At 36.3% G+C, this 25,152-nt stretch overlaps 1 protein-coding gene across 1 annotated transcript in view; it reads right to left on the bottom strand.

The window, feature by feature from the left end:
• UBA3_1 (NEDD8-activating protein uba3) overlaps window positions 1–15,960 on the bottom strand; it is a 42,500-nt gene extending 26,540 nt beyond the window's left edge. Inside the window, exons 1-10 of the mRNA XM_051212795.1 lie at window positions 15,769–15,960; window positions 15,590–15,705; window positions 14,370–14,510; window positions 14,255–14,335; window positions 13,947–14,219; window positions 12,125–13,909; window positions 9,930–10,168; window positions 6,285–7,557; window positions 4,725–4,825; window positions 922–3,672 (exon numbers count right to left, since the gene is read on the bottom strand). Of these exons, the coding sequence (XP_051068711.1) occupies window positions 13,844–13,909; window positions 13,947–14,219; window positions 14,255–14,335; window positions 14,370–14,468 (519 nt within the window). The 5' untranslated portion in view covers window positions 14,469–14,510; window positions 15,590–15,705; window positions 15,769–15,960 and the 3' untranslated portion in view covers window positions 922–3,672; window positions 4,725–4,825; window positions 6,285–7,557; window positions 9,930–10,168; window positions 12,125–13,843. Of the gene's footprint in view, window positions 3,673–4,724; window positions 4,826–6,284; window positions 7,558–9,929; window positions 10,169–12,124; window positions 13,910–13,946; window positions 14,220–14,254; window positions 14,336–14,369; window positions 14,511–15,589; window positions 15,706–15,768 lie in introns of the transcript that reaches the window.
• Between the last annotated feature and the right edge of the window lie 9,192 nt (window positions 15,961–25,152).

The following is a 25,152-nucleotide window of genomic DNA, read 5'->3' as shown; positions in this document are numbered from 1 at the left end:
CTCACTGCCTTCTCGTGGCATCGCTGTTGTTTACGAAATTCAGAGGACGAAAGGCAAACGTTCGGTGCTTTAACCGGGTTGGTGGACATGGACAGTCCACCTAGGAGAGTTGGAAAACCCTGATTCCAAAGCAATGGTACACATGGGCTCCAGTATCCTGAAGGAACAAATGGCATATGAACCAATCGTTGGTCATCGGCAACTATGGGACTGCATCTCCTTACGTTGCTCCACTGCCTTGTGGATCAGACCTTCAGGTCAAAGGCTTCAGGTGTGGCCTACTAAGAAAACCACCTGCTTCGGTTTGAGCACTCGTGGGAGTATCATAGCCCTCACACATATCAAATGAGATTTGTGTGGCGCATATGTTTTTGGTGCTTCCTTGTACCAATATCTATGTGTTAAAATAAATATAAATAAATAAATAAATAAATAGAACAAACAGATACAGATACACTTTGAACTTTATAAGAACAAACATACACTAAATGCTACTCTTGACAAACAAACAACAATAACAGCTATGTTGAAAATGACTTTCAAATATCTAACATAAACATTCTCATGAATAGAAAAAGAAAAATCACCATAAAGTAGTATCATTTAAAAAGAGAAAATAAAACAACAAATAATGTTATATTTATTATGACAACTAAAATAATCATATACAAAGACATAAGACATAATAATCATGTTATCATCATTAATAAACAATTTATTTTAATGAAGTTAATTGATAGTGATCAAATGATTTGCATTATAATTATCATCCAAATGAAGCTTTATAGATAATGTTCTAGGTGTTGTAATATCACTAACATGAATTATTTGACCATTAATAAGACCAAGTTCTATTAATAAATAAATAAATATAAACAATCAATGATAAGCATACTTAAATACAATAGAATGATGTTTACACACGAAAAAATTATTGAATTTATTCTAAATGTTATTAAAACATTAAGATGAATAATTATTTTAATATTATAGTCCAATCATTTAGATGTGTTGTTAACTTTGAATTCATCAGTCAATTGAAGCTAGATCACCATAAAAAATTTGGAAGCACTGAACGGTTTTTTCGTCCTAGTATAGAACTTCTCAGAAGTGTGCATCCACGATCTCGCCTCGCAAGATTCGAACCCAGAGTCTATCAGTCTTGCATATGAGTGCTTATCCACTATACCACTGAGTTGGTATCCAACAGTGTTAATGTCTTCTACAACTAAACTTTAGAACTATAATAAATAGATCTGAAAAAATTAACAGATTTTATAAAGTGAATGTCCAGCGCTCTAACAGGGTTGGTGGACATGGAGGGTCCACTTAGGGGAGTTGAAAAACCGTGATTACAAACTAATGGTGAACATGGGCTCCAGGATTCTGAGAGATCAAATGGTGTATGAACCAATCGTAGGCCACTGGCTACCATGAAACTGCATCTCCTTACGATGCTCCACTGCCTCATGGATCAGACCTTAAGATCAAAGGCTCCGGTTGTGGCCTCCTAAGAAAACTACCTGCTTCGGCTTGGGTACCCGGAGAGTATCACTGCCCTCACACAAATCAAATGAGATTTGTGTGGCATATATGTATTTGGTGCCTCCTTGTACCAATATCTATGTGTTCAAATAAATAAATAAACTGAACTTGGAAATAGAATTCGTATTAAGTAAAACATAGTCTGAACATTGTAAATAAAAAAAGAAGGATATCAGTTGATTTAATGCATTCGTCAAGAGCTCCGTACTAAATCTTCATAATAAAAAGTTTGAAACTTTAAATATAGGCTATATAACGATATATACAAGCTGATATTCATTACATTTATGTATCAGTAGTTAAAAATCCACATATTTTTTATCTTCTGTTTGATATTTGAGTTTCAACAATTCTTAGTGTATAACTTTCGACTATGTTTTTCGGACTATATTCTTTATGCTTATTCCTTTTCACTGTCATTAATACTATATTTCGATATTTTTTGTCATTTAGACCGTTAACTTCATACTTTTTTATTGAAATTATGAACATATCAATGTTAGACCACCATTAAAAACCTGGAAGCATTGGAAAGTCTTTTCGTCCTAATATGGGGCTCATCAGCAGTACGTATCCGCGATCATGCATGTGAGATTGGAATCCAGCACCCTCGACCTTGCACGCAAACGCTTAACCCCTAGACCACTGAGCCGAGGTCGAAAAGTGTTAGTATCTTGCTTCAACTAATCCACGATGTTGTGCGACCATCTTCCATTGTCTGCAATGGGTAACTGCCTCACACCCGACATGGCTCAATTTCACTGGTCATGGCTTCTTACTAGAACTCCGACAATTACCTTTTTAAACTATTCACTAATGAGCATATGATACTTACTAGTATAAGGTTGTGGAGATTATTGGGTTTTTATTGAAATCATAAACCGATCGATATGAGACCGCCATCTTCAACCAATCCACGATATTGCACTGCTGAGGAGTTCCATAGTTGGACGAAAGGGCCGTCTAGCGCTTTCAGGTTTTCAATGGTGGTCTAACATTGACCGGTTCATGATCTCCATAAAAACCTAACAATCTCCTCAACCCTATACTGATAACTTCACATTGTTGTCATAATAAGGTATGGGAATTAGGCCCAAAGGACATCTGCGCCAAGCTTTACATTGATGATGATCAACACCTCGATGTCGATGTGCTGATGTGTCGGAGTGTACAGGACAAGCTGTGAACCACATGTGGAGAAATCCGAATACTTGACTTCTACCTGAAGTTTCTGCAGATAACGTCGTTCAAAAGAACAATGAAAGCTCCAAGGCTAAAACATCCAGCGCATAGAACCAAACTACATTAACATCATCCACCTAAGCTACAAATCTCCACCATCTCAGCATACACCATATTAATACTTACAGATTTGCTGCAACTATGTGCCAATAGCAAATTTATCTACCTAAGTAATAACAGTTAATCAGATTGATAAATTACTTAAATGAAACTAAACATCGATTCGTCAGTATTCAGAAGATTTATAGATTAATTGATCATAATTATCAATCAGTCTATCAAAATGCTTGAAGTCAGACAGAGACTGTTAAGATTTTCAACTTTAAACAGCTATAAAGTCGGTTAGACGAAAAAAATTTTCAATGAACTGGCAATAGAACACATACCGAGACAAGATTATCAGATATTATTTATAAAAATCAACTTGTAAAATGGCTCGAATTCACTTTCGAAAGTGGAATTAAAGTAAAACTAATGGCCAGTATTGAAAAGTCATTGTGTTTTGCTTTGTAACTATAGATTCTAGATTCAAATATGGAAAGAATTGAAGTTAGTGATCAAAAAGATTACTTCTAGCACTTCTTCGACTGATGTCATTTCATACCAAGAATTATCTTCAAATATATTCAATCTTCGAAAACAGGAATTGAATTATTGAGATTTAAAATAAACGTTACAACTAGAAAAAATATTTAAAATATGAATTCACTTCATTTAAATAGGTTGAATAATGCTGAAGTAAGAAAACTTAAATAGTTAATATGCCTACCTTGAAGAGTTTTAGACAAATTCGGTTTAAGTGTATCAACCAGTTCTGGAAGATTGATATACAATGAACGATGTTGATCTTCAATAATTGTTGTTATACTGGGTGACTGCATTTGACTAGAAAATAGGACAAAATATGAAGTGATATATATATATAATACTGATGAAGCCATTATTTATCACTTTTTATGTTAGAAATATTCAAGGACTTATCCACCGTTAAACATGCTTTACGTATAAGAAATACACTAGCCAAAGGTGTTAATCGCTTTAAATATGTTTGCAGTTACAACAGATTCATTGGACTGTTTACCGATAATAATAAAGTATGTATGTGAAAGGTTTGACTAAAAACAACCACTATAAAGTAACAATGTTTTATTCTGTTATAGAACTGATATGTAGTTATGGAAAAGAGGTATTAAGTAGTTACTGTTCCAAATGCATCATGTTTACAACGTGTTATAACGATCGGATTTTCCTCGTCTACACGAATGGGACGTCAATTTGCCTTAGACGAATATCTACACCAGATTCCCTCTCAGTGTCTACTCTACAGATCTAAAACACGTGATTAGCCTGACTAAAACGTAAATGTATTTTTAAATCAAAACCGACATCAATCCGACACAATCCAATAATAAGGATAGGAGAATATATAACTCATCAAACACCTGTCAGACTATCTACAAGTCTGACTAAGCAAACAACGAATCATTATTATTCTCGCCCGCACATCACGACGGATGTGACCAGAAAAAAGAACGTAATTTAGTTCATATAAATCTGAGATTGTATTGTAAGGTATAGTCAGTTATCAACATATCTAATGAACTACATTGACTAGTGCTCTCTTGAAGTAAAATAACACTCACATATCGTTAAATATCTGTATTATATTAGTAGACTGAATGATGACGATATAATCACTTACAATACAAGAGGATATACATAAAACTCTAATGGGAACTGGAGAAATTAAGATTATTTTAAATGGGAATACACTTATTAGTACATCGATGAAAAACTCCACAATAACACAGAGATATTTAATCACAATTGTGAAGGTGTAATAATAAACAACATGAAACTTCCATAATATAATAATATAAATTTCTCTGTTGTCGTTTAGTTTACAAAACATTTTATAATAATAGTACAATACTCACAACTCAGGATCTGTCTTCAAAACGTTTATAACATCTCTTAGAGTACAAGTAGTCTTCAATCGAAGAGTTCGTGGCACACTGTTACAGGCAAGACAATCAGCCTATAGTAAGTTTTCAAAATAGAAAATTTCCAACAATTTAAATAGGACATTAACAATAAATGCTGACCATAAATAATCGAAAATAAATATAATAAGTTCAATCGATCCGTGATTTAGCACAACCCTTCAGCCGTTGTTTGAAGTAAATAACTGTCTCCACCCGACACAGATTGGACTCTACTGGTCACGGCTTCTCACTAAGACAGTTATCCACCTCAGACAACAGATGAAAGGATATGCAAGACCATAGATCGATTGAAGTTAGACATTAACACCGTTGGATGCCAGCTCAGTGATCTAGGAGTTAAGCGTTCTGAAAATATGATAACTGTTCGTTGAAAATTATAAGAAAATATCAAAGGATCGTATTGTCATATTCAATAATCATTACTTGAATAAAACTGGAATCACGTAAATAAATTAGCTACACACAGTTCCCTTTATTATCTCAAAGCGAGCAAAAACAAAGATATACATATATATACCAACAATGTCAATGATTAACAGTTTTATTTTCCACAGTATTTCTTAGTATATTAAAATTTATTGCAGAAAACTTAAACAAATCGATTGATTTGATCTCATAACACAATGCCATGATTTTTCTGAATCCCACCTAATAGAAACTTATTCAACCCAATTATATTAACTTCTATGAAACGCATTTTGGAAAAACAGACGCAATCTCTTGTGACTACATCTCAGTCCTACAAGAGGTCGGTCGCGGCCCAGATAGCTCAGTGGTAACGTCTCTGACTGTGAAGCTGGGTGACACGGGATCGAATCCGTCAGGGAGTACCAGTTCCCTCGACATTACAGGTACACCTTGCTGACGAGTGCCAAATAGCACGAAACCCGGGTCCAGGGTTTCCTGTTGAATACCTCCAACCACCATTTAAGACACAATCTCTACATAACTCGAAAATACATAACAAGATTTTAGTAACCTATAATACATCATAAGTCAAAGCGTAGAAGAAATGAATGAGACAAGTGGAAAAAAAGGTCTGAAAAGAAAGTCAAAAGATTAATAATTTAAGGCTTACGATTGAACGTGAAACTATGTGAAAAATATTTCACCTTTATATCATTTAGAAGTAGTAGTTAACGTAAAAAACTATGAAACAGATTACAGTCAATCTTAAAAACATCTCTATGATATTTATAAGATAGATTGTGTATCAATTTGTCCCAATGTCGTCGGTGTAAAGGCTTTGTAGTTTAGATACTCGATCTGGAACCTTAGGATCATGGGTTTAAAAGGAATTTAATCAGGTTCATTTCTGGTTGCCTGAATGCATGGAACATAGTCATACAAAAAAAGTAATTTGACTGAATAAACAAATATAAACGCATAAAAAGCATTTAATTTGCGATTTCAGATCCGAAGAGAAACCATAAGGATGAATTGTTTTCTATCTATTAAAGACATCAAAGAAAAGCAATTAGAATCACTTACTTTGCGTTCAACAGAAAAACCATAGGTATAAACTCCATCAATATCACTGAAATTCATGTAATTATCTAAATAATTGTAACAGAATGTGATTAGTTTGAAGACCTGTGAAAGAGAACCGGCGAAGACATAAAAAATCAATGTATTTAGAGGACTGAAATGGCATCATATAAATTAGTCACTGTAATTCCATACTCTGATGACTGATTACGTAAAGCTATGTTGTTTTTTTTCTGTAAAGAGGATTGATCTGAATTAGTTTTTGACTCCAACCACAACGACGTGTATAGATACATAACACGCCATACAGCTAACTGAAGTGCTTTAGGAGAACAGTTTATCTACTTATTTAAGTACATAAATCCTAGTGCAATATTGAAATAAAACTCAACACATAAATGAAGTGATAGCTAAGTGAAGATAAAAGAGTGAACATCAACTCTGGAATGCAGGTACATCCAGCTGATGAGTCCCGAATAGAACGAAACGCGCGTCCTGGATTCCACTGCTATCCACCATTCACCTTTGCTTATGAAAAAGGAATGGTTGCAAAAGCTATAAATTGTTAAACAAGAATAGCAATTTCCTAAAAATCCTGTTTAAAAACAGCCAAAAAAGATTCTCTTTAATTTAGGAAGCTCCCCTCAATATCAAGAATAATGTAAAAGACAAAACCAGGATCGTCACAAGATTTGTCATGACCTCCAGTCTTCGTATACGTCTTTAATCAGAATACAATACACCCCCACTAATTCTAAATTAGGAAAAAGAATTTATGAAGAAGTGAAATTATGAGGTAACACAATCTACAAATTCAAAACTAATCGGCATTATGGGGTTGTGGAGATTGAAGTTTATTAAAATTATGAACCGATCTAAGCTAGATCACCACTGAAAATCTCAAGGCACTGGGATACCGTTTCTTCTCAGTACGAAACTCCTTAGAAGTGCATAACTCCAACTTCGCATGCGGGAACCGAACCCAAAACGTTTGACCTCGCACGCGAATATTAACTAGTTACAGTGGGTTGCATTTTATTGAATACCAACAACATAGAAAGAAGTAAAGTCGACCTATTTAGAAGACCAACCTCAGTTGCACATGCAGCTGCGATAACAGCATTTGTAGAAGCAACAGCAGGGATTATTCGCTTTACGACACCTTGTACAAGACGTAGTGTAACACCTGAAATTCCGAATTGTTTAGCTCTTTCACATGACTTTTCATATATCCATTGTATGTGTTCAGGTGAATCGCCGTCGATTGCAACATTATCTGTGAAAACAAAATATGATAAACAGTAAGAAAAATTATGAGTAATAGTAATAATAATAGCTTTATTCAATATTATAAATGCCCAAGTACGGCCAAAGATGGCGAAAGTCTACTTTCCCTCTAGAAATCCTCCCACATGGTTATGGGTGTATGGCCACTGACAGGGAATTCCTACTGTTAGCGGGACATAGACTGGATTAAAGCATGCTCAATGCACGATTGCTTTGGTGCACGCTGATTGGCTAATTCTTATCCAATCAGCACTAGCCGACACTTGGGGACTACGCTAGAATCTTTTCATGTACAAACTATAAATATACTAATGCTTTCCCCTATTGCACTACTGATTTGCTTTTTACTTCCATCTAACCTTGTTATTTGGAATATAATCTCTTTCCTGTTCAACCGTGTTCTGATTTGGGGACTCGTCGAGTGAATCGGTGTCCGAGAATACTAAGCAATAGGAATAGCTGGGTCATAACCGTAGGAAAGAGATTATAACACCTACTCACTGCATTCTCGAGACGGCGGTATTGTTTACGAAATCGAGAGGATGAAAAGTGAATGTCCGACGCTTTAACAGGGTTGGTGGATCCACCTAGGAGAGTTGGAGAACCCTGATTACAAACCAATGATACACATGGGCTCCAAGATCCTGAGGGACCAAATGGCGCATGAACCTATTGTTTGTCACCGGCTACCATGTGGTTGCATCCCCTAACGTTGCTCCACTGCCTTGTGGATTAGACCTTTAGGTCAAAGGCTCAGGGTGTGACGCCCTAAGAGAACTACTTGCTTCAGTTTAGGCACCTAAGAAGTATCACGGCCCTCACATAAACTAATGATAACTACTACTAACCTCATTGTTATTGCATGGCGCATATGTATTTGGTACCTCCTTGTACCAATGTTTATGATTTCAAATAAATAAATATGTTACAGTACAGAACAAGAAAAGGTTGGCAGGAATGTTCGAGAATTTCAACGACTGTGATGACTGAATTATGAATCATGACTAAATGACCGCAACGCATCTCAAACATGATATGCTCGCCGAAACAATAAAACTTTTAGGATAGCGCCAATATATAACGTCTCTTACTTGTTAAGAGTCAGACAGACGTCATCAACATAGAACCTGGCACAGCTGTTTGTTGACACAAGTTAGCACACCAGATTGGCACGAGAAGACGAAAACAACAAAAGATATCGGTTTTAGTAAATATTATATATATACATATTATTCAGGCTAATAGTTTAGACGCTACATTAGCCAGACTGATTCCTTTGTGGTTATTGTAAGTGAATGTTTTCCTTTCTTGTGAACTGGAGCAATAAGTGATCAATACTAATCAGATGGGATTGTACCTATTTCCTAGACTCTAGGTAATATATCAGTCAACTTAACCGATTGTGTCTAAACTATTGGCTAATCATACTTGTGTAGGTTTTTCTAAACCCGAGAAAGATTGACTCGCGAAGAGCAGGCTGGGTTTCGTTCTGGTCGAGGATGTATTGATCATATATTCACCCTCCGCCAAATGTTAGAACACCGTCATACTTATCACAAGCCAACAATCGTAGTTTTTCTTGACTTTAGGTCCGCCTTCGATTCGTTGGACAAGGTTATTCTCTGGTACTGTCTATTGAAGAAGGGTGTGCCTGAGAAGTTTATTAACATCCTAAAATCCCTATACACAGACACCTCAGGCAGAGTGAGGGCATACAACCACCTCTCTCCATTGTTCCATTCAAGCAGTGGGGTTAGGCAGGGTTGCCCAATCTCATCATCCCTCGCTAACTTTTCCATCGATAACATTCTGGAAACAGCTTTGATGGATGTAAGTAATGGTGGTGTGGATCTTTTGCCTGAAGAAAGACTTCTCGACCTTGAGTATCCACATGATATTGTCTTACTGATTTTCGTCCAATTACTGGCTAACCTTGGTTCTTTTTCTTCACTCCGTCGCCAATTGTTAAATCTAGAAGCTAAGATTCCTAATATACTGCGTATAACTTAAACACTCGAACGCTATAACCCCCCAAGTCGCAAATAAGAGAACAGAAGAAAACTGGAGAAAGTGCTTGTTGGACAAGTTATAACAATTGGCCACGGAGTGAAGAAAAAGAACCAAGGCTAGCCAGTAATTGGACGAAAACCAGTGTAATTATTTCGAACAATCACCATACAGAGTTGTCGTCGATGTCCTTGGACGAAATTGGTTGTTAATTAGTCATACTGTCTTTTCTATTACCGTGCTGATTCATACAGAAACAGAGAATGGCTCTCCTAATCAATTGCAGCTGCTATTTCAGCGACAACAGCAGTGTTTTAAAAAGAATCCGTTGGAATTTATAGACAAACTACACACACGGCTACTGAATCATCCATGATTTGTAGATGTGACGGAAGTTAATGAATTAATTTCCAAATTGCATACAGAACTGGGAAATGACTGCAGAACGTATGAACGTGTCGACGAAAGCCTCCGGGAATCCTTGACAAGCATTAATATAAACGAAGCAGTATCAGTCATTTATGATCCGCCCAGTCGTCCAGAAACGTCCATTTTAGAGACATGCCCTGTAGTGGGTTCAAATCCCATTATCCCTGAAACAGAATGTGCAAACAGTGACTTGTCCAGCTCACAAAAAGACTATGTCCTGTCAAGTGTTTATGAAATTGCCGCAGTAACCACCCACGAAGAAAAAGAAAATAAATCGAGCAGTATAATGAATGCAGTTGCACCAAATGAAATTAATCATTTTGCGATAAAAGTTTCTGATGAATCTAATTATTGGGATTCTCTAGTTGTTTTACCAGGTATGGGCTATCTTAACGATTCGAATGTTCTTGATGAAATTTCTTATAAAAATGAGAAAAATATGTCGGATACATCAGATGATAATCAAGAACCTAACGCAATTTTGATGGATGCTGATTATTCTAGTGATCCATTATCTACTAATGAGATTTTCAATAAATTTGATGAAAATGTTTCAGAAGAATCAGACCCTGATGACCGCAAATCCAGTGGCGTTCATCCTCACTATCTAGTCACTTTTAGTGGATTCTCTATTCAATACGGTAGACATGTTTCAAATAAAGTCACGTTAATTGTAACTTGAGGACAAGAGGATCCAACACTAATTTGTAGGGGAGGATAAAGTCCGAATATCAACTCCGGATCTTCAAAAAAGAGGTGTTATATCGCGATGAGAATAATGAGTGGTAACTGTTGTAATCTATTTCTGGACTAATACTATACATATATTTTTATCGTATAATTGTTAAGTAACTAAACTATTTATATTCGTGTTCCTCTTATTGAAAGCTTTATTTTGACCTATGAACTATTATTATACGATTTACCATTCTTCGGCTATGCCCAATTACCGTCTCCCACACTCACAGCCACTTTCGGTTATATCTTTTACAAATGTTATTTTTTATTTTATAGTACAATGTGGTCTGTTTGGTTGGCATACAAACTCAGTGTGTTTGAAATAAATGATTCATATCGCAGAGGCTGAGATTGATGTTCTGCACATAACAGACAGAGCTAGGCGGGAGGCAAGACCGGTAAAGACTCTAGACTGCTCGTACGGATTTTATGCGTCATTGGTTCGGTCGATAAATCACTGTTCTCTAATTAGCAGGCACAAGTTATAAAAGTAGTTTTTGTACTTTGGAAGCACAGTATACATTAACGGCACAAGATTCTAGGGTCTTAGCTAGTGATACCTGTTGTCCGACTTGATATGGGATCCAAACATTAAAAGTTCTAACATGTAGTTTGAAGCGGAGTTTCAAAAGACCTGAAACAGTATTTTGTAATCTCGAACTGTTAGCTTTTATGGCACACGTTGAAGAAGTAGAAGATGAGAGTTGATAATGAAGATGGAATATTTGATGAAGATAGAATTCCGGGTAGAGATATGAGGTTAGCTGTCACTTTTCTGTTGCCCATACTGTGGAAGGATTTTTCTTCTTGGGAAACCCAAAGAATAAACTGGATTAATAGTGGTCGTAGAGACTTGGGAGTGGTTATGGAGCTCAAGAGTAAACTGCTTGAGGCCGGTTAGACAAGGTCCTTATGTGGCAAGTTTTAGATGTCTTAGCAATATTTTGATGAAACTCACCACAGTTGGTAGGACAGCCATCTGTAGACTGACTCGCCAAACACTAAATGGGCAGATTTATGAGGTCAATCATATTTGATTTTAAGGTGTGTAGAATACTGGCAGTCAGTCAGCTACAATATTGGCAACCAAAGATATACACACTTTTTGTGAAATCACAAAGATATTGATGGAAGGTAGTGTCTGACTATCTACATTGCTTACACAATGAGCTACTCTATGATTATATATATATATATGTACCTCAAAACAAGGTTCATTGAAAATGGTGAGCCACACTAATATCCTCTCGTATTAAAATCAGTGCTTTCTTTTCTAGTAGCGACAATGTTAGGACCAATGACTAAACACTTCCGACCGTTTTCAGCAGTGTATTAGATAAAAAAGTTGAACATCTTTGCTTAAATACTGGACATCAACTTACTTCCAAATGGATTGTCTTTTGACCATAACAGTATTCTCACATATTCTATGCAATGTTCTGGAAGACGAGGAGTATGCGCTATAGTACATAAGGGAAAATTGGTTGGTGGTGGGTATAGGTCAAGTGTACATTCTAGGCATCCAGTCAGGCCATACAGAACAACAAGGACATGTCCTTTGAATCCCTCTGTCCCACCGTCAACAAGTGGTATGACAGTGTTTGGATCTGGTTGACCATCTGGATTATAACGAACCAGACTTGCCTATAATACAGAAACGAAAAAAAAGACAAAAACATTACAGACATTCGACATACGGTGGGCAATTAGAAAATATTTAAAAATCAACCCATGTGGAAACAGTGCGCTCGCTAAATAAAAAAATACCATTTTTGATAGTATCAAATGGGAACAATTTATTGTCAATAAAATGCAGTCTTGATACCGATACATCATAAATAATAGTTGGAATATTTTAAGATGAACCAATTCATGTGTTATAAGTCGAAGAGCCATTACCTTAAGGAAGTGTCAGTCAGCAATTATGATGATCGATGATAATGTGAAAGTAGAATTTACTTTAAAACATGGCAACATACATTAAGAATGATCTGCAAGTGTCTTGAGCATGAATTTACACTTTATCCGACTGCTATAATGTCTTAATGTATTTGTTTAACAAACTACATTTCGATGCAACAGAAAGAAGTAAAACGGAGGTAAATATAAAGGTATAAGTGCATACCATCACCTTCGATTCATGTTACTTTCTACTTGGCCATTATGACACTATTTAGAATAAACAGATTCCTAACACAACTCTTTTGTCATTACATAGAGTGCTATCATAAACTGAATCGTTTTCGTTTGCCGATGGAAAGTCAGGTTTGTCTAAACGAAATCCATTGTAATGAAATAAATAAAACACACTTATAATGACAATCGCTTTACTTAATGTTATGTTTAGTACGACATAGAATTCTTCGCATATAATACTTACGTTTTTTTGGCTCTTCATAACCAAAAAATGTACAAAATTATGCAAATAAACTGATTTTTTTATAAAAGGACATTTCTGAGAACAGTAATTAATATGAATGCATGTCCACTAGGAAACATTTTCGTTAGGGTCAGCCGTTAAGACATTTTCCACATACATTATGAGTGATGGATACAGAATCCCCGAAACTTCTTCACTGAACATAAATTTGAATGTACCTGCGTCTTGTCATGTTATAAGATATACACGGTGGACGATATGAACCTAGTACGTAGTTTGTTTCAGACAATAACGATTGACAGCTGTTTGAGATATTTATCAACAACTATGTTTACAGTAACACCAAAAGATTTAACCCACTCCAGCTAATATCTAATCCAACCAACACAGCAAAATCATTTCTTAATAGTCCATAAAAAATAATACAGAACAGTATAGGATAAGTAATGTGCAAAAAATGACAAATTGTAAAGGTATCCAGCAGTGATAAAACACATAGCAGATTTATATGAAAAGTTAAGCGCAAAGTGTTTCTCAATATACAGGAGAACGGATAGCACAAAAGAAATCAGAAGTAGAAATTACGCCGCAATGTGACATTTGACATAGTTTTCCCCAATCTCCAATAATAGATTATTGCGATTCCAGTACAATGATAAGGTCCTTTCGTATGTTACATACACAAAATCTGTTATATGCTGGTTCTTGTAGACTCGTTTCATTAAATATAACTAAACATTTTCACTGTGAAAAATACACCTTTGTCCTGAAAATACCATTGGAAATGCTTAGTAATGAAATATATAAAACAATACATGACACACCAGCATAGAATTAATCCACCGCCGAGCTGTAACTGAATCCAGACCACAAACCACAGCATTAAATTGTTTATAAAACGGCGCACCGAAATCTTGAATTTTATTGTAGTGTGGGACAACTTTGCACGTTGGAATGCGGCGCATGATAAAATCCGCTGCAACATTGGCTTTCGGTTTGCCGACATCGTGAGATCGAAACAGAAATTGTCTGTTCAAATTAGAAATATCGATTATGTCCATGTCTATGACCTCCAGATGACAAAACCCCATCATAGCCTACACTTAATAGTAGTCGCAAGATGTAAACCTACAAGGTTTTTCAGAAGCTCACAACCCAAACCTCCAGCTCCAATGACAAGGATTTTCACATGTTCTCTAACCATGCTTAAGAGCTTGAAATTTCGCGGGATTAAAAATTGCACAAACTTCATTTGACGGCTCGAATTCTGACCGATGAAATGGACCAGAACGTCCAAGAATGCATTTAAGGTTGCTCCACTTTTTGTCAGAAATCACTGAAGACATCGTACGTTTATTCTCCAGAATGGTTTCTATTGGATTATATATCTGGAAAGTGAAAAGCACACATATATTTCACTCTAACGGCTTGATTAGCCTTTATAAAAATCTGTTAGGAACAAAAAGAGAAACAATATATTATTTTCCGAGATAAAAGATAAGCTTCGGCAAAAACTAGCAGTACGAGCTTAAGATGCAAGTGTGGGACGGATTATGAGTGACTTAAGCAATAATCATGTGTCACTGAATGATTTGTGTGTATTGTCTGAATGACTTCATTTATGATAACAAAGTCATTGATTTTGTGACGAAAATCATGGACAGTGATCTACCTCATTAAACAGTAGCATATTCTTAGAGGGCGCTGATATTAAAGCTGTGACGAACTATTGTAAAGCATCATCTTAGAACTTCAATAAACTGTAAGATTCCCAACTGTTCCCATACAGCACAGCAATGATTTGAGCTAAGTTTACCCCTACTATGGCTTGTAAAACTGTATTTTAGGATCCAGGCAACTGACAACAGCTTAAAGCAATTCAGTAACAAAATGCACGCTCAAACATTCGGGTTTGTGGCATTGATCGGTTGAGACCGAATTACATCGATCAGGCTTTAGATCCAATAGAATGCCAAAAACAATTCATCAAATCTGGTGAAACGACGTTCACTTTGCATTTAAGTGACTGTACACAGTCACTGTAGATCTATAGAGAGTAGGCGACCTAATGGCTTCGGTGATAAGAACAAAGACGAGACAATCAGCTACAAACATGCAAGGTTCTTATAAATGTAACAGATAGGTGATATCAAAACTTGATAGTAAAGAGAATCCTCTTTGGGATTTTCCACTAGCGATTCACAGCATATTTCAAATGTGTGTGAAGATTTTGAAGGATCTTATTTACTTTGAGAAAAAAATCACGACTTTGAGATATTTTTCCGAAAATATTAGGCTTGTTGACTGAATTTCATCGACATTAATACAGAATAACTAATGGGGTTGTTCCGAAATTTACCCGAAATTGGTCCATTTTGGCCCAAAGTCGGGAACGTATGAAGACAAAAAGGAAAAAGAACATAAATTTACGAGACATCACGTAAACCACTTATAGAGCATTACTTACGATCAAAAACAATACAGTCCTGAAGACTTAATGGTCAGACAGGTGTGACAAACAGCATCTGGCAGATTCGCTTCTAGATTGAATGTACCTTGAGTGTGAGTAGTATTTGAGAGAATCTGGAAGAGGAAACGACAGAAAAGGTGAGCCGATGATCCAGTAAATACATAGAATTCACTTACATTTATTATTGAAACCAATACATAACAATTATAAATAACACAAGAGTGAAATCAATACAATCTGACAAGCGAAACCATGAGTTGATAGCGCTACGTTTCGAATATGTTACTCAGGTTAACAGTAACAATAAAACCAATATCCAATATCGTCGTAACGAAGTAGTTTTAACCGATTGATTTCTTTGTTGTTTATGTACAGCTTCAAGTCTTGTGAGACATGGGAGATAGTCTTCCCATTCGATTGGACTGGTTATACTCATATCAGTGGTCATTCAGGTCAATAACCGAAGGGCGATAACCGAGTAGAATTCCAATATATATCCTCGAATTTCCTTGTCATGAGCTTATATAAATCAATTAATTGATATGTGCTCACTTGCTAACGCTTTTATACGATTCCAGGTGTTTAGTTGTCCTATTGGGGGTATTCTAGCCACTATTTATAGCCAGTGCGGCAGTTATTTGTAGATTTGTGTACCATGTAGTTCAAAATAGTTTAAATGGTTTTGGATGAAATAGAAGAAGCTTCTGATTAACAGGCTTTTGTATCTAGTAGCAGTGGATTACGAAAACCTCCAGGTAGAAACCTAGGAAATTATCGACAAAAGAGGAAAGAGAAAAAATCGTAATAAGATATCCTTAGTCCTTAGGAATGTTTCATGTTTTCTTCTAAAGGATTCTTGATAAGTCATTTGAAATAGCTCAGCCGTCAGCGAATTCCAGCATTTGACTACTCTTGTGAAATAGAAGGTGTGTCTACAGTCCGTTCTTCTGTGTTGAGTCTCCAGTTTCTGAGTGTTACCCCTAAGCTTTGTGTTGGGATTAAGCTTAAATAGGTGTTTAGGGGATATTCAGAAGTATTTAGGGTGCTGTAAGCCATTAGGCTACCTCTAAGACACCTGTAATCTAATGAGTAAAGATTCAGTGATTGAAGGTGCTCTCCATAAGGCTTTAATTTGAGTCTCCAAAGTGATTGTGTGGCTCGCTGTTGGATACGCTTCAGAGCGTCCATATCCTTTTGGAGTAAGGGACAAAATACTATGTTTCCGTACTCTAAATGAGGGCGAATAAAACTGTTGAAGATTGTGTGGAAAGTTCTTCCGTCGAACTGGCCCAAAATGCGCTTCAATGTTACCGGTGCAAGGTTTGCTCGTAAGGTGTTTTCGTTGCAGTTAGTGTAAGACTTCAAACCGTAGTGCACCTTCACTCATAAATCTCTTTCGACTTGGGATACTTTGTCAGGCGAGTTGCCTTATTTGTTGCTATGGTGTGGTGCTTGAATGAACCAATGATTCCTTTGTACTTACTGAATGTTTGATTTCGAATTCTAAATACAGTACATTCGTTTGTGGTCATCTAGTACTTCTTGATCTGATTACGTTATTTCTGGGATTCTTAGTTCACACTATAATTCAAATACTTATAAATACTACATTGGCGTCGCGATGGGGCCTGTGGTGGAACAGTTAGATATTCATTCAACCTCTGAAGCTTTTGAGGATTAATTTGAAAAGTTCGAAATTTGGTCTATGACCAAGGAAGATGATGAGGATGCTAATACTGTAGCACATTTCTTCACATGCATCGGAAAAAAAGCATATAGCTTATTAAAATATCTGGCTTTACCGGAAAAGCCCGTTTCGCTGTCTTATACAATTCTCAAGGATCTACTGCTAGACTATGTTCACTATACAAATTCCGAATGTCGTAAAGGAGGAAGATTTTGGAAAATGATTCATGAGAATATAAAAAATTCCACCACATTACGTCATCCCAATCCACTGCATGCTCAAGGTTTTGCAGAAAATTCATTGAGTTTGGATGCAGTTCACGAAGATGGGCACAATTTTGGCCAATGTTTTTCCTGTGGCAAGTTCCACTCTTTTAATTCATATAAATTTCGTAATTCTAAGTGCTTTAGATGTGGTGATATTGGACATATTCAGTCAGTCTGTAATACTACTGTTCATCTTGCTGAAACTAATGTTAAGTCTTGTGATTCTGATTCTATTAAGTTGAGTATTTATAATGATCATTTATTTTCACCAACGGTTTTAAAAGACAGTGTACAGTCATATAGCAGTTCAGAGTTAAGTGAAACTCAGAATCTTTGCGAGACAACAGTTTCATATCAATCGACTTATCAGATTTCTCATGCTATTGTACCAGGTATGGTTTTTCCTAATGATTCACATATTTCTGACGAAATTTCTTGCAAATCTGAGGAAAATATGTTGAATGAACCTAGTCATGATCGAAAACCTGATGCAGCCTTGATAGATGTTGATTTTTCTAATGATCCTTCGCTCTGCAATGACATTCTTAATAAATTTGAGAGAAATATTTCAGAAGAGTCAAATCTTGATGTCATACCAAATATCATTTGTCCTCATAATGAATTTGTTTCTTGTGGGAAACTTGTTCAATGCGAAGCACGAGTACTAAATGACCTCGATTTTGATTGCAATCCCGATGATTTCATACCAACTGCTGTTCATCCTTATCACAAATCCACTTCCAATGTATACTCTAATCAATGTGGTAAATATGTTTTAAATGAAGCCACATCATGCATAACTTGTGGATATAAAGATCCCACATTATTTCGTAGGGGAGTATAGTGCTGAACAATCTATTGTTCGAGTTCTAGATATTAATGATTTCAGTACAAAACCGGCATGCTGATTGTATGCAATCCCAGGTGAGTCTGTTCCGATTTCGCTTGTTAATTCTAATACTAATGAGCACGTTCTAGATAATACAGAGTTTTTATCCGATACAATGTCGGACAGACACACGATGAACTTAAGAAGAAGACGTACAATCGACTACAGACACTTAAACTCCAATATAAGCTGTGGGCGGATATGGTCTTCGAATGAACTAATGATTCCTTTGTACTTACTGAATGTTTGATTTCGAATTCTAAATACAGTACATTCGTTTGTGGTCATCTAGTACTTCTTGATCTGATTACGTTATTTCTGGGATTCTTAGTTCATACTATAATTCAAATACTTATAAATATCACATATAGTCGCCTTTGGACTACTTTACACTTGGAATTGATAAAGGTAAGTCCGTTGTCATTTGCTCAACTATGAAGTCGAGTCAGACCCACATGAAGGGCCAGCCTATCCTCTTGGTTGTGTAACTCTCTCCAAAGTTTCACATCATGAGCAAAAGATAATAAGTCTGACGATACCGTAGTGGTTGTGCTTCGTTAACCAATCACCCTCGTAACCGTTACCATATAATCCTCAATGGTGTTTGAAATCAGGAGGTAAAGAGAAGCAGCTACAAAGTTTTATTAGCAGATACTCAGACCGCAAACCAGTGAGGCGAATGAGTGAGTCAGCTAACCGAGAGCAGAGAAGTGTAAGTGTACATGTATATATAGGGAAATGAATGGATCATCGAATCAATTAAGCAGCTAATAATAAAGCTAGCAGAGTGAATATATGGGTAGGCGTTAAGCATTGTTCAAGCATACATATTTCATACAAGTACAACAATAATAAAGGAACAATAAGTTGTTATAGTACGGATGACTTTTTCCGCTAAATAAGTTAGCAAAAGGGCTTAACTGAGTTACATGAGAATAAACTCAGTTGCACGTGAGTCGCTAAAATACCTATTGTAGAAGATCGTTTACATAAATGAAGAACAGAAGAAAACCTAGTATTGAACCCTGGAGGACCCCACTACGAAATTCCATAGTATGAGAGAAAGTGACGTCAACCCTGACTTTAAAATGTCGATTTTCTATAAACAAAGTTGACTAAATAATTAAATGTGCTTTGATACCCAATGGTCTGAGCCTACTTATTAGAAATAAATGGTTGATCCTATCAAAAGTGTTTGATAAGTCAAGGTAAATGTAGTCAACCCTCCCCTTGCGATCAAGGATGGTTATTTATCTGTCAACCTCAGTCAGAAGGTTAGTTGTACAAGAGTAACCTTTTCCGAAACCGTGCTGACGGGGTGAAAAGAAGTCTGTGAATAATAAATCGTCGTGTATACCGTCGAATATCAAGGACTCCGTAATTTTTGAGGGTATAGAAAGTGTTACGATTTCTGTACATCACCATCTGCCATACCACCAGGCAGGATAAGTTAATGACTCAAGTGATAAAAGATGATTGTTTCAAGGATAAGTAGTTAATTTATTTGATCGTCAATGTGTAAAAAGATAGAACTGAAAAAATAAAAGTGGGAAGAACGTGACAGCAAGAGATACAGGAAGTTGTTATTGATTATACATTAATGGCAACCATGGTAATTTATGAGATAGGTATTTGACACGGCTGGCCTAAGAGGAGTATAATAATCCATGGGTAAGTACATGTATAGAGGAAAATGAATCCCTCAAATAAATAGTTCATCAGGTTTTCGATATTGATGCTAAGGTCATTATTTTTACTCGACACGTCTAGCTGAAGGCTTTCAGCCATTTATCCTCACCAAATCACAAGTGGGTACGCCATGCTACACATAACTTGCAACTGATAGCCAGCCTTGATTGGAAGAATATCGACATATTTATAGCTTTTCAAATATGTCTTCAAACAACTTTACTTCTGAATTATTATTTGACTGGGTTAGAATAGTTCGATCATAAATGTATTACATGTAATAGCGTTATCAAAATCCAAATACCTGAGGCATCTTTTTTGGTGAGACTCCCGTGATCTGATACACCAAATGCAAACTATGAGTCTGTACCTTGTTGGAACATTACACTTCATTTTTCAAATTTACATTTATACCTATTGTGATATTGTTTTCATATTTTCTGTCATTGTTTTTGCCCTACAGTATAGTACATCTTCATCATGATGGAATAGAGACTCATGTTACTTAAGAATAAACCTTTTTTGGTCCCCTTCATTCAGCTAAGCCATTTCGGCACGATAATATAGAAGTTTTTCTCGGATACGCAGAAGCTTACTTCCGCGAGCACGGCGTGGCTGACCTGCGTGAGCGATTTTCCGCAGTAATAAAGGTAACACCGTTCGATTTTAACAGGTATATCACACCTACTATGTTTACTAGTGATGTTTTGGAACCTTACTAAGAATTTACGAAGGGCTATCCTTAAACGTAAAGACCCAACTGACCGACAACCTTAACGCCAACTCTTCGATAACATCAGACGAAAAGAGTCAGCCTGGTTACGGTTCGTTGAATCTTCTTCAACAGCTTACCATTGTTTCTAGACAGTAACTGGCTGCCCAAATACAGAGCTTAAGTTCAAGACAAATGATCATTGTACCTTATCATAGTCGTCTAGATATCAGCGTGGTTACAAATTCTGCATATCACTTACTAAATCATAAAATAATTTACAGTTACTGCACTGCAATGTGCAGCAGTTTTCAGTTCTTGACTTTTAGATCAGCACGTGCCTAGACAAAAATTATCATGACAAAATTCACCATGTATGTACCTATACTTTGATGAGTTATATGCATCACTTGAAAGTATTTGTCGGCAGCCGCCGAAATCTAAACTTTTCGGATACTTTTTGCCAGTCGTTTTTTATATTAAATGTAATATTATTTCCCTATTTCAGATGTGTTTTGCAGACGTTCTAAGCATCAGCTTACTGACTGTCATGACAGGATAAGTCAATATGCACGATAATATGAACACCACGTAAGCTCCTGTAGATTAGTTAGTCACACTATGACAACTCTGTAATTGTGGAAGGGGTCTATTATTCTAGTAGCATAGATCCACGTGCTAATAGAAATCTAGACCAAAATCCTTCAGATCTCGATGGCATATATATTGCTAATGTAGTCGAAAAATACCCGAGCTTTTTCGATATAGTCTTCCACAAGATATCTGATGTTACTGTGGTGCGTGTTACTGATGTCTACAGGTATAAGTAATATGTATCATCAATAGAAAGTGAAGTACCTGGCAAAAGAAGGTTAAGGAGGTTGATAGCAGAAGACGAGAACAGAGAATGATTGGTGTGGTAACGAAGGGACAATGTAGTCTAAGACTATTTATTCACATTTTGCAAAGGAAGTATTTACTGTGTAGCGGTAAATAAATCCTCAAAATAAATAGCAATAAGTTTCCGACATTGGGTGCTGACCATATGTTTTAGTGGACTCATCTAGCTGAAGGCGCTCGGTCATGCATCTGTACCAGATCACGTGTGGTAACGCCGTGCTCAACATCTACCGTAATCGCTAGCCAGATTAGATCAGAGAATTCCGATATATTGGTTATCGCCAAATACACTCTTCCGATCTCCTCGACAATGTTTAAAAAAATAAAAAATAAGGCAATGATATATAAAAATCCTAAAAAGGAACAGACTCACAGTTGCGATTAAGTGTACCAGATCACGTCGGGCTCACCAATGATGATGTCACAGGTATTCAGTGTTTGACAACGCTTCTACCAGTAACACCTTCTAATATATTTCGTTGAGCACGGCGTTACCACACGTGATCTGGTGCAGATGCATGACCGAGCGCCTTCAGCTAGATGAGTCCCCTAAAACATATGGTCAGCATCCAATGTCGAAAACTTAGAGCTATTTATTTTGGGGATTTATTTACCGCTACAACTGTTTGGTTCTCAGTTTTCACTGAGAGATTCTGTAGTTTCGCGTTCAAATACATTTAGTTGTTCCCACTGTTGTTCTCGTTCACTATACTACTACCTCAATATACTCCTGAAATCCTTCGTCTTCCCTTTTCTTCGATTCACATATTTATATAGGGGTTTCGGCTGTTATACAGGCTCTCAACGAGCTTTAATCCATAAGGCCATTGAGACTTACGCACGGCCGAGACAAAAGCGTTTCGTGCTTCTGATTGTAACAGAAGGGATGCTCGAAAATCCCTTCACATGGTTTTGTTGAAAAGTGTTGTTATTTATTTGTTCTTTTGCCTCGTTGTGTGCAATAATATCTACTCAGGGCTATTGCAACCACATTCTAAGTTCTTATCACTTGTCTCCTAGATCTTTGTGATATACGTTGCACACACGATGCTTTTGGAAAAGTTGCTAGATCCATGCAACGTTGCTTGCGAGAACGTTCGAAGTTAACGTTGAAACGTTTAGTGTCTCTTAGGTTCTCTTTTTTTCGCAGCATATATTCACTTATTTTGGTCATTTTTCTTCCTGGAGAATTACATCTTGCCTACTTCCACCATAAATTGTTTCAAATTACATCCTTTAGTCCACTTAGTAAAATGCAAAGAAATAGGATTCGCATCAGTACTTACACTATAATTAAAAGAACTTCTGGTAAATGTCTCAATGAAAAGAGTCGAAAAACCATGTACTTAGCTACAGGTTTGTAAGAAAGCCTATTATGTCACCTCAGAGTAACATGTGTGACATGGGTCACTGGACTTGAACATTAAAACTAAATCACGTACTTAGTAGCCAGGATTATACTCCTTTCCATATTCCCGTTAATAGTAAAACCATTAAGTAGAGGAGAAACAGGAGAAAATGGCATCCGAAACTCCCAATTACATAACAACGGGGATTGTATTGCGTGGTTATTACTGAGTAAAGTCAGTGACTTGGCACTTGAACATAATTTCTGTGGTAGCTTAGTCCACTACGGTCGTAATACTACAGAATCTATGGAGTACTTTGGATTCATTTCAAGTCACCCCGTCCATGTTTCTATTACATATGCTTTGAAAAGTTTCCTCTCTATTTACCCCAGGTGTCAGTTGACTTGGATCGGTAAGTCAACATCAGAAAAGCCAAAGTACGCGCTATCGCCCAGTTGAAAGCAAAACAACGCGATTGGGTAAATGACAGTTATAAGTTTCATTATAAATTTAAATGTACATCGTTACCTAAACAAATATTACCACCTAGTTTTTCAACCAATAATTGTTCAATCAGTAGGTAAAACTAAATTACATTAGGAAAATTAACTAATAAAAGACATACAGCAAATAAATATTATCCTAGCCTTTCTGAATAGGTCACATACGGATTGTTATCAAGATAACACTTGATATCGTTACAACACGGAATGTTTCCAGTTTAAGATGATTGCCTCAATTCACGGCGACATATACACAATGCTAGTCTTTGTGAGCAACACAATGTATGAGAGGAGTTAACCAGAATAGCAGTTGCCATAACCCAATACTGACTAAAAAAACGTAGATGTGATTCAAATAAAACTTACAGATACAATGAAGAAGTAAGGAAAGACTGCGAAAAATACAAATAGTTCCATCCTAAGTGGAATCAAGATAAGCAAAATATACATCCAAGGGAACAAAATGTAAAAAATCACAGCAGTGTGTATGTGGAGGTATATTCATGTACAGAACTTTCAAAAATGTTTTCACGAGTGCAAGAGAATTTGAGGGTATCGAAATCATGAATCTCATGGCAGAATGTCTTAAGTTCAATCCCCATCCTGATCTTTATAAAAGGCTTTTTAGATAAAAAAGACGTCGCCAAATTAGTGCAAACGGACGACACATATACCCAGTGAACGCGAAAAAGAACCACACGAACCTTCAAAAGACCCTGTTGTTCGATGAACAAACGTATGTAAATCAAACAGCTAGCGAAGAATAGATGAAAACAGTGATTTTTGACGTGAGAGCACTGACAAAAATTCTGAGTCAATGATTTTTCTAATAATAAAGCTAACTGATGTCAAAAATCTAGTCTTACACGTATATACAGACCAAAAGCGTGCATTTGTTACAAATGAAGCATGCACAGATAACTGAGTTCGTCTTGTTTGCATAGATTGCGATGGTGAGTTAGATGTATGGTTTTCGGAAGTACATTGACAACCATCACCACTTACATCCTAAAAACATGCATTTGACCCCAATGCACTGCGTGTATGTCCATATGTATAAAAAACGCTAACAAAAAAATACATTAGGTTTGGGTCATCGTTCTTTTTAAATAATAATATGACACAGTGTGCGTACAATTTAAATGGAATTATTATTCACATAAATCTTATTACCACATATATTTCTATCAGATAGACCTTAAGATTCGCCTACCGGTAAATTGTCACGAAAGCGAAAAAACATTGAAGATTAACCCTACAGCATGTACCACTAAGACAGTATAAATTTCGTCACTTGAGAGATACATTTTGTCAGAAATAGTGCGCTTAAACTAGATATAAGCACGATGTAACTTCTTGTTCGTCATGTTAAGCGTATTATTCCATCCCTATTCCAAATGTGTTCTTCAAAAGTGCTAAACCTCAGATTACTGATTGTCATGTAGAACGAGTTTTATCTCAACTATTTTCCAAATCAATCATCTTATTTTATCAACTGAGCTCTACTCACTATATTCCTATCAATAATTATTCATTATGTAATCATTTGTTTCTAGCCGTTTGAA

This window comes from Schistosoma haematobium, chromosome 3, assembly GCF_000699445.3.
Source record: "Schistosoma haematobium chromosome 3, whole genome shotgun sequence".
In the NCBI taxonomy this organism is placed as follows: Eukaryota; Metazoa; Platyhelminthes; class Trematoda; order Strigeidida; family Schistosomatidae; genus Schistosoma; species Schistosoma haematobium.
The sequence above is the reverse complement of the archived record's forward strand: the minus strand, read 5'-3'. Positions and strand labels throughout refer to the sequence as shown.